At 63.8% G+C, this 10,341-nt stretch overlaps 3 protein-coding genes across 3 annotated transcripts in view; all 3 read right to left on the minus strand.

Moving 5' to 3' along the window:
• Positions 1–2,439, minus strand: part of MNEG_1021 (hypothetical protein) — a gene marked incomplete at both ends in the record, with an annotated part of 3,225 nt that extends 786 nt beyond the window's left edge. Inside the window, 5 exons of the mRNA XM_014050494.1 lie at positions 165–515; positions 828–1,098; positions 1,354–1,474; positions 1,666–1,756; positions 2,256–2,439. Coding sequence (XP_013905948.1) covers positions 165–515; positions 828–1,098; positions 1,354–1,474; positions 1,666–1,756; positions 2,256–2,439 — 1,018 coding nt within the window. The remainder of the gene's footprint in view (positions 1–164; positions 516–827; positions 1,099–1,353; positions 1,475–1,665; positions 1,757–2,255) is intronic.
• A 1,911-nt stretch (positions 2,440–4,350) lies between these two features.
• On the minus strand, positions 4,351–8,173 carry MNEG_1022 (Glutathione reductase; the record flags this gene model as incomplete). The annotated part of the gene is made up of 9 exons (XM_014050495.1): positions 4,351–4,581; positions 4,880–5,131; positions 5,386–5,456; positions 5,686–5,755; positions 5,960–6,030; positions 6,321–6,672; positions 6,960–7,053; positions 7,312–7,398; positions 8,154–8,173. The coding sequence occupies 9 exons, from the start codon at positions 8,171–8,173 to the stop codon at positions 4,351–4,353; spliced, it is 1,248 nt and encodes a 415-aa protein (XP_013905949.1).
• A 343-nt stretch (positions 8,174–8,516) lies between these two features.
• On the minus strand, positions 8,517–9,403 carry MNEG_1023 (glutathione reductase (NADPH); the record flags this gene model as incomplete). The annotated part of the gene is made up of 3 exons (XM_014050496.1): positions 8,517–8,625; positions 8,823–8,982; positions 9,151–9,403. The coding sequence occupies 3 exons, from the start codon at positions 9,401–9,403 to the stop codon at positions 8,517–8,519; spliced, it is 522 nt and encodes a 173-aa protein (XP_013905950.1).
• Positions 9,404–10,341: the final 938 nt, after the last annotated feature.

The following is a 10,341-nucleotide window of genomic DNA, read 5'->3' on the forward strand; positions in this document are numbered from 1 at the left end:
GCCGTGCAGGGCCCCCAGCCCCTCGTCACTCAGCCCGCCGCCCGCCCACTGCGCGTACAGCGCGCGCAGCGACCCCGCCAGCAGCTCCCCGATGACAGCCAGCCCCGCGTCGCAGCAGAGGGCGCTCTGGGTGACCTCCAGGTGACTAATCCCCGCAGCCCCACCTGGCCCGGGCTTTTGAGATGCTGCTGCTGCCGCCCCCGCAGAGACAGCGTCGCCGCTGTGCCGCTCGTCCTCCTCGTCCGCTGGGCCGGAGCCGAGGGGCACCCCCAGCACGAGCGCGCGCAGGCCGTCCGCGGTCACGCCCGAGCCGCGCAGCCCCAGACGCGCGAGGCCCCGTGCGCCGGCGGCGAGGCGCAGCAGCAGTTCGTCGTCCAGCGTGCTGCGCGTGAGGGTGGCGCGCTGGGAGACCTGGAAGCGCTGCTGCATCGCGCCGGCGACGAGCCAGCGGAGCGCTGGCCAGCCGGGGCCGGCGCGGGGCGCGGCGCCGCGAGGGGGGCGCGTGGCGTACCAGCCTGTGGGGGCGTTTGTGGGCAGGCAGGGAAGCAAGGACACCTGAGTGCGCCACTGCACTTTGAACAAATGCCAAGAGCCGCCCCTCCCATAGTTTACGTTGGCAGCCCTTGACCTGGTTTTTCAACACAGCAAAGATGTAGTCTACCTTGCTGCACGACACGCCCCGACAAAGCCCCTGCCACCCCATCACACCCCGTCTCCCGCACGCCGCCTCTGCACCCCTCTCCAATTAAGGCCCCCCGCGAGCCCGCGCCCGACCAACGAAACAAACGCAACGCGCCGCGCCCCTGGCATCCCGCCCACCCGCCCACCATAGAAGCCGCCGACCCCCTCGAGTGACAGCACTTCCAGCGCCGGGCAGCTGCCCTGCAGTGCCTCGATGTTTATCGTAATCCCAGGTGCCACGCAGCTTCCCGTCAGGTCCAGCTCGACCAGGTGGGGGTAGCCCACCACGGGGGCCGGCACAGCCCCGGCCGCGGCGGCTTGGGAGTCGACGCCTCCAGGGGTGGCGGCTACCGCCTGCTGCTGCTGCTGCTGCTGCTCAGAGGTGTGGTCCCCCGGCCCCTGGCACAGCAGCTTCAGCTGCGGTGGAGAGTTTGGGGTGCACAGAGCAACAAGAGCCAGTGACAAACAGGTGCAGACACCAGCTCAAATCACCAACATTTTGCCAAGATACAAGGTCGCACATTCGTCAGTGACAGGAGCACCAGTCACAAAAGCACCAGTCACAAGTTGACGAGTCACAAGCGTGCACATGAGGCAACGCGCACTGCAGGAGCCGCAGCCGGACACCCAAGCACGACTGGGGTCACGGCCGCCCTCCCGCCAGCCCCCCACCGTCTTGTTGCTGATCAGCGGGCAGCGCCGCGCCTCCAGCGCCCGCAGCCGCCGCCCGCCGCCCCACGCGGCGGCGAGCAGCGTCTGCAGCGCCTTGTCGAGCCCTGACAGCGGCTGCAGCCTGAGTACAGTAGAGTAGATTGGACCGGGCGCTGGGCACCCAGAATGCTTTGAGCACGGGCGCGGGGGTCAGGGCAACCGCCCGTTCCCCCGCTGCCCCACCGGTGTGGGGGACCTGGGGACCCCCGCTGGGCATTTAGGGACCCTCAGGTGGCGCCATTAGGCTGCCCCTTGCGGTGTCGCCTCGCACACACTCGCCTGACGTCGTGCAGCCGCAGCTCTTCCAGGGAGGGCATGGCCAGGAGGGCCGCCTCCAGGGCGCCGGCGCGGATGGAGGGGCTGCCTTTGAAGGGGGGTGATGGTGTGGGGGCCCAGGTGGATTCTTTGGCAAAGTGTGGAGTGTGGGTAGGAGGGTGCTTTCGTGGTTGAGGAGGAGGGTGGGTAGTTGAAGGTATTGGTTCCGTGGGGGCGGGGGAAGGGGTTTTGGGGGGTGTCATTTCGGGAGGCGGGCGAGTCGCCGGCGGTGCTGTCGACGACAGCAGGGCGCGGCTGCTGTGGGCAATCAGTCATCGACGCATCGCAGCGCACAACCCTTCAGAGAAAATAACCTTGGTTTCTCCCCTTGCGCACACACACACACACACACACATGCACACATATGCACATATGTGCACATATGTGCGTGCGCACATGCCCGCGCGCACGCGCGCACGCGTGCACACACACGCACACACACACACACACACACACACATTGCAAGCACAACAGCACGTATCCAAATCCCCACGACAATTCACACTGCCTCGTGCGCAAGTGCCCGCTCTCTCGCTCCCCAAGCTCACCCATGAACGCCAGCTTCCTGATCCCGGGGCAGTGCCGCGCGAACGCCGCTAGCGCCTCCGCGCTTGTGCCTGCGTCCTGGCTGCGCTGCGCATCGCCGTCGTCCTCGTCAGCCTCCGCGCCCTCAGCAACAGTGCCGGCGCCGGGAGGGGGAATTTGGCCCACCGTAAGGTCTTCCAGCTGCATGTGAGAGATGGCACAAGAAACAAATAGACAAGGGTTAAACAAGAGTGGCCGACTTGGACAGGGTGCTTGCGGCGTATGTTCATGATCAGCTGTAAACAGCTTTGTTTGAATTGAGATTCAGGCCATGTAGGCTCGCGGAACAGCAGCTGCTCTCATAATCTGCTGCTGTGCGGCAATCGCCCCGCCCTCACGCACGCAACAAACGAGCCGCCGTGAGGACCCTGCCGTGGGCGCAGCACGCATGCACCAGGCAGCCAGCCGCTGCCCCAGATTAAACAGCAATCGTCACAGGCCCCCTATGTGGTGCCGCCGCACACCTTGGCCCACCGACCGCTGGCGGCCTGCCGCTGCAGCCAGGCGTCTATGGCCGCGCTGTGGCGGCCCCTGGCGTCTAACACCCGCCAGACCTCCGGCGTTGCTGCGACCCCGTCACGCCACGCGCGGCAGACGCGCGACAGGCGGCACGCGGCCGGCAGCGCGCCGTCTGCGCAGGCGAGCTGGAACACCTGCGATCGATCGCAGGGGCAAAGAATTTCGGTCGACGCCAGTCAAAACAACTTTGGCTTACAGCAAGAGACGCCCTGAGCGGGATCTTCTCCACACAGACTGTCACAAACAAGACCCTGGGGCAACCAGGGCAAGCATGGGCGCGGCCGCTACGCCAAAAACACCCAACTAGCTGCAGAGCTGTGAGACCCATATGCGCACTTGGGAAAGCACGTTCAGAGGCAGAGCGGCAAACTCCCCGGTCGAACCGCGTGCGGCGGCGGCAGCGGCAGGGGCGCGTCGCGGCGCGGCCGCGGGGGACGCGGGCTGCGCCAAAAACAGCCGCTGGCGCCGCTGGCTCAGGGTTTCGTCGGGATCGTCGCTGCTGCTGCCCCCCGAACCGTCCTCATCAGCGCCGGCGCCGCGCCGCGTGCGCCGCGATGCTGGTGCGGTCTGCTGCCGCTGCCGCTGCCCGGTTCGTCCGCCCCGCCGCGCGCCGCGCGCGGCCGTCCGGGGCTGCGGTCCAGCCGCTTTCTTTGATGGCGTATGGTCCTCTGGTTGGTAGTCCTCGTCGTCGCTGGAGCAAACCACTAGCGCGCCGAGCAGGCCGCGGCGCCCGCGCGGTGCGGGCTTGGCGGCACGCAGCTGACGCTTTGGGGCCTTCTTCGGGGCCATCCCTGCAGCAATTTGAGTATGGCTACAGCTACCTTTGTCGCATATGCATGTGCGTATATAGTGTGGAACACAGCGGATGAGTGGTTGGCACGAATGTGTAGAAAGACGAGCTGGGCGAAACAAGCTCGCAAGCGGAGTAAGTTCAATTGGTAGTCATAATCTCGCAATCATAAGCTTGGATCCTGCGTTCGTGGTGGTCCCGCCGAGCGCCGACGCAACATGTCACCTGGTGCCGCCTAGGCGGCGGCGAGCAGCTCTCTTCAGCTTTGCACAATTGCGACATGCATCCACTGAATACGATATGTGCTGCCTGTGTGTTGTGAGTGTGCAAGTCTTGTACTTACTTTGCTTGGAATCGCCCCAAGCAATCAGGTGCCTCCACTCATCCCCCCTTGCAATCACATGCCTGAGTTGACATCAGCGCACTCACTCGCACGTTTGCCCATACATGTACCCAGAACCTTGCCTGCAGCGCAAAACATGTCAACACATGCTCATGTGTGCATTGCTTTGTCATTTGCAGCGCACATGTCATGACATGTGCGATTATAGACACTGTTTACAAAAGCCTCATGGATTACAGCATAAGCTGAATCAGCGAGCGGGGAATCTAGCAAGCAGTTGCTGGTGACGCAAGGTACATGCAGGGCCTGCTCCCCGCCTTGTCCCACAAAGAATGGAGTTGCACGGGTTCAAAGGCCACGTCGCAGCCATGACCCCGCCGATTTGAGAGCATGCCGCCGCAGGAAATCACCCCGCAGACGCAGCCTCCCCGCCGCGCGCGCCTCCTGCGCGTGCCGGCTCGCCCTTCTCTGCACCCTGCCCCTTCCCTGTGCCGCTGCCGTCGCGGGCGGCGCTCCCGACCACGCGCGTGGGTGGGCCCTTCATTTGCACCAGCTCCTCCGAGGCGGTGGGGTGGACGCCCACGGTAGAGTCGAGCTGCGCCTTTGTGGCACCCGCCTTGAGGGCCACGGCAAAGCCCTGGCAAAGGGTATGACGTGAGTTTGTGCCCGTGTAGCGCGTGAGGTGCGTGGGTTGTATCTGAACGATTAATCCCACGCAAGAATGTGGTGCAAGGCACACACGCTCAGTCTCCCCGCTCCATCACCCATCCAGCCTGAAGGTCTGACAAGAGCAGAGCGCTGCTCCTCAGAGCAGCCCGGCCCCTCCACACTTGCCTTGAGATGGGCGCCCCCCGCACACTCTCCCACCCCCACGCATGCACACATATGCGCAAGCACACAAAACAGCCCTCCAGCTCATTTCAAAGCGCTCCCACCTGGATAGCCTCCGGTGCGTCCTGCCCCACCAGATGCACCCCCAGCAGCCTGTCGCTCTCCTCATCCACGACCACCTTGGCCAGGCCCCGCAGCGGCCCCGCCGCCGCGCCGCCGGCCGCGCCGGACCCGCGGCTGGCGGCGGCGGCGGCGGCGCGGCCGGCAGCGGCGATGCCCTCCCTCAGGGGTGTGTAGGACTTTGAGAAGACGGCGACTCGGGGGTACTTCTCGGCCGCCTGCTCCTCCGTCAGCCCCTGTGTGCGTTTATGGATGGGATGTGAAAAGAAAAGGCGGCGGATCGAGGGTGCAGTTATGTGTGCATGCTGCTTCAGCAACACCATTCTGCAACCACCGCAGCAGAAACGAGGTGAGAGGGCCGTCGCAGGCGGGGTCACAGGGCCGCACGTTCTTTGGGGGCTGCCGCCCTTGCCCTCGACACAGTGGCGCAAGCGAGCATGCGCCGTCCGAGCCCGGCGCGGCGAGCGGGCGCGGTCAAAACCGTGCGCACCACTGAGGCGATGAAGGGCAGCGAGAAGACGGCGCTGGGGACGTTGGCGTGGTCTGGGCGCGTCGGGGCGCCTGCAGGCGAGAGCGCACAATTGGGAGGGTGCGAGGCTATGAGCCTGGTGGTTTGGCTGGGCGTGGCGGCTGCTCAGCCACGCGCTGCCTGCTTGAACTCAGCAGCCGCAGTGCGAGTAAAGCATCAACCCTTTCGGCAACAAGGCTTGATAGGTCATGAGCGGCGTAGCTGGAAGACGCAGCTGCGGCGTGCAGATAGGAGCAACGAGCTAGGCGTGGCTCTTCCCACCCGTGAGTGTGTGCGCGAGGGCGTCGCCCTCCATCGTGGCGACCGGTGTCAGCGCGATGCGCCCCGTCACCTGCGATGGTTTGGTACAGGTCAGAGCCAGGTGAAGCGGTTGGGGGCCGGAGGTTGGGCGGGTGGAGCTGGATGCATTTGCAGCTGGCAACACATTTTCGGCAAGTTGGCTTGCAGCGGGACGCAGCGGTGTGTGGTGGTGCTCCAGCCCTTGAAGTCCTCGCAATGTGGGTGCACGGGTGGGCGCAGGTGTGTCGCCGCTCACGTCGCCGATGGCCCAGATGGAGGGGACGCTGGTGCGGCTCAACTCGTCGACCACCACTCCGCCCTTGGGGCCTGCGAGTCCAGCACGGGTGGCAGGCGCCACGTGCGGCACGCGGGCGGGGAGATGGTAAATACCACTGCCGCTTGGAACCAAGCGTGCCGGAGCTGGAGCGTCGGCGGAGAGGAGGGTGGGCTGCTGGGCTTATGGCGGCTGACAGCAAAGCGAGCCCAGGAAGCCGCTCGAGCTGCAACAAAGGTTGGTGGGCTGGCTGCAGCCAAATTTTTCGCCGCGCAAGCAGCCGAGCGCACACTGCAACAGAAGGCCAGCAGAAACTTTGCGGTGTGTGCGCCACAGTTCTCACCGAACTTCACGCCCGCCTCCTCCAGCCCGATGCCAGAGGCCTTGCCGCCGCGCCCCACCGCTAGCACCACTTCGTCGCACCCTTCGATCACAAACTCCTCCCCCTGCCCCTCCGACTTCCCCTCCTCCCCCTTTGGCGGCTGCCTCTGCACCCGCACGCTCAGCGTGCGCCGAGGCGCCGCGGCGGCCGCGCCGCCGCCGCTGTTGGTGGCTGCGTCCGCGTCCGCGCCGGCGCGCGCGGCGTCGGGGGCGGTGGCGTCACCAGGCTCTTGGCGGGTGACCTCCACTGGGCTGCAGTCCATGTGCATGTGGATGCCTGCGGCTCGGTACTGATCCAATGCAAACTGGCAGACCTGCAAACGCGACCAGTTGAGGTTGGGGTTGGGGAAGGTGGGGAGGAAGGAGGGGTGTCAACGTTCAGATGAGTGCCAGGTACAGTTTGCGGATGCGTGTCTAGGTTTCTGACGCGCGATGTCATATGCATCCAAGTGTGCCAAAGGCGTGTGATGGGAGGCGCAGATGGGCGCACAAAGCCGGGCAGTACATCCGAGTCCTAGAAAGAAACCCACACACACGCCATACGTGCTTCAGGCCTGTAAGCGTGCAAGACAAATCTGTGGAAGAACGCGCTGCCGCCCACCTCCTTATCGAAGCGCGGCGCCAGGGGCAGGGGGCCGCGGGCGATGACGTGGACCTCGGCACCCAGGCGGCTGAACATGCCAGCAAACTCGACCCTGCCAGGAGCAGTGCAAGCGTGATGTCACCGTGATGTTGGCCAGGGGTCAAAGCAGCGGGTGGCGGTGCAGCGCAGGTTCCATCAGCGAAGGGCCCCAGCATGCCCGTTCCCGGCTCCTGGGCCCGCCATGGCCCCCACCACCTCAATCCTCTGCCTGCCCTAATCCCCATGCAATGCACGGCTGTCCCCAAGCAATGCCCGGCGCTGTGCCCCTGCCTCGTCATCCCCCAGGAGGTCAGGTAATCACCCGGCTCACCCAATGTAACCGCCGCCGACAATTACAATCTTCTTGGGGCGCCGCGGCAGCTCCAGGACCTGGTTGGCCACGTGCGAATTGGAGGGGCTGCATTGATGGGGCGTGCATGCGCAGGGGGGGGGGGCTACACACGCAGCTGGCTGCCAGCATTGCATTATTGTCACGGGGATATGAACCGCGAGGCAGCGGCTGCATTTGCCCTCAGCAGGCATCCTGGAGGGTTGAGGCAGCCAAGCCCAGAGCACGAACGCATGTTGGCAAAAACATCCACAGGACGACAATTGTCAGTAATTGTGATTTACGTCCAGTGGTACGCTCTGATATAATCTTGATATAATCTTGGTTGGAATTATGTCTCATCAGTTGGCTGTTGTTCTCACATTGTCTGACAGGATGCAGTGTTCGGCCCCGGGGATGGGGATTTTGGTTGACTTGCCGCCGGTGGCGATGACAATGTGATCCGCCTGGAGGGGGGTCGGTGTCGCCACACGGAGTTTGGTGTGTTTGAAGCAAGCAAGCGAGGCGCAGTTGGCTCAGACGCGTTAAGCTGGGTGACGACAAAAGCATGGTGCCTCACAGACCGGGAGGTGGCAGCACTCAACTGCCCAACACGTTTGGACTGAGTTGAAACCCGAATTGAGTTGGAACCCGAACAGGCGAATTTCCAGCCTTGGACCCGAACGCCAAGGTGCTGCCATGCACTATGGTGGAACGCACCAACTGCGAGCAGCTGCCCCCCTTTTGCAACAAATCCCCCGCAGTCTACAGACCCCTCTGCCCATGTCCGCAACCTTCCCCGCCCCCAAACCCTGCCCTTGCCCTCAACAACTGTCTGCTCGCACCGTGAAGCGCCGTCCGCCATCGATCTCCACTGCGTGAGGGCCGTCCACGCGGCCGCGGCCCTCGAAAACCTCGACACCCGCCCTATGGTAGTGACACATGATGACATGGGGGCGGACGCAACTCAATTCGCTGCGTAAAACAGCCGCAGCTGCACTCACAAGTGTACAAGTGTCCTTGAATCAAGCAGCCCACACCTGTGCTATATTGAGCAGCCAAGTGGAGGCTTGATCCGAACGCGCCACACTCACTTGAAGCCGATGAGCACAACCGCGGGCACACGATGCAAACCCTACCGCCCACGCAACGTCCGATGTTCCGCACTACTCTCCATGTGCAAAAGGCCCCCACGACCTCGGCCCCCATTACTTGGCAAGTGTGTCGGAGTATGTGTGGCTGAGCCGCAGCAGCTCGTTGCGCTTTGCCTCCATGAACTCGTCCCATTGCAGCTCGTAGCTGCCGTCCAGCTTCCACCTGGCGATCCAGGCGGTTGAGCGGTGCTGATAATTGCAGGTACAACTCTGTGGTGAGCTGTAGGGAGCAGGTCAATCAGGAATGGGCAAACCAGCCCGCAGCTGGTTGCATCAGCGGCGTTCAATCGCAATGCGGTGTGTGCTGAATTGATGGCTGTTGTTTTCACACCCCGACCGACCCGCTGCGGCGGGACGCACCCAAAGCCGCGGCTGCCGGCGATTTCAGGGGCGAACTCAGCAGCGAAGAGGAGCAGCTTTTTGGGCACGCAGCCGCGTAGCACGCACGTGCCGCCCACGCCGCCGGCGGTGTCGGAGCTGAGGAAAGCGAACGGCAGCTCACACAGCGCGACGCGGGCACCTGGTTGACAGGCGCAAACGGGTTCATTGTAGTGACGTTATGGAAAAGGCAATGAGCTTTTGGGGCATGACGCAATTTCAGTTGCCGAGCAAGGGCAGCCAGAGCCGGACTTTTACCGAACAATCCCCTTGTCAGTTGCCTGATCGACTACCAGAGCACGGTTCTCACCGCGCTCTGCTGCAACGCGGGCGCAGCGCACGCCGGCGCTGCCGCCGCCGATCACAAATACGTCATACTGCCGGCGCCCCTCCTCAGTATAGGAGCTGTCCCGGACGGCGGCCGAGCGGGAGCGCGCTGCGCCATGGGCGGCGTGTTGGGGCGTGGCGCGGCTCGTGAGCCACTGGGGGTGGAGCGGCACATGTGCCGCAATCCCCGCTGAGCGGAAGGCCGCGACAGGAAAAGATTTGTGAAACCAAGACATAGGTGCGTCCTACTTGGGTAAAACGGCCTGGCGCGGCGTGCCACGGGATGAAAGTTGCGGTATCTGATTCCGGCCGCAACCAGAGTTGATCGATCTTGTATGCGTGAGGTTTGCTGGACGGCTCTCATGGCTGCTGAGCAGTGGGCGCCAGCACGGCTGGCGATCGCCAACGGATGCCTGGGTGGCAGGTGCGCGTCACTGTGTCAGCAGTGTCACTACTTGGGCAGAAGGCAACCGCACTTCAAGAAAAGTTCAGTTACTTCCAAGTTCCATCCGTCGGGCATTCAATTAGCTCGCAGAGGAACGGGCCGGTCGGTGAACCGGGCGAGCTTCGGCACTGGTGCCGCCGATGCCATCAGCGTGACGCAGCTTCACAGGGTTGGGCCAAGGAGACGGCACAACCGCGCCCGCACATAACAGCCAGGTGGAGCTGTGATCAGCCCTGTACATATTGGGATCATCCCTCCCACCTTCAGCTTGCTGTTGCCAAGATTCTTGCTGTATGCTTTTTGCGATTTGCTGCCTCACCAACCTGATCTCCCACACACGCACCCATGCATTGATCCAGCAGGGTGACGTATCAGACTCATATCTTGGACGCAGGGGCACGTTGATCCAAACGATTGGATCCTGTTGTGCTGTCAGCTTTGCATCCCCTGCGCAGTGGAAAAATAAAACCTGCTGCAACGTGGCATACACGCCCTGCCTCACCAGCAAAAACGAAGGGTGGAAGCTGTTGGGAGGGCGGTGCGCGCTGCACCGACGCTTGACTTGTCACAGTGCTGTCCAGAGCAGTACAGGTGACAAGTCGACGCCTGTGAAGCGGCGCTCCAGGTCTCCCCAGTTTTCACTGCGCGAGCCGCCGCAGCGCACGCAGCGACGGTTGCCCCTCGGGCGCAGCTGGACGCGTCTGCACGTCCATGTGTGATGTCTGGTTC

The sequence above is a fragment of the Monoraphidium neglectum genome, assembly GCF_000611645.1.
Source record: "Monoraphidium neglectum strain SAG 48.87 unplaced genomic scaffold scaffold00095, whole genome shotgun sequence".
Classification (NCBI taxonomy): Eukaryota; Viridiplantae; Chlorophyta; class Chlorophyceae; order Sphaeropleales; family Selenastraceae; genus Monoraphidium; species Monoraphidium neglectum.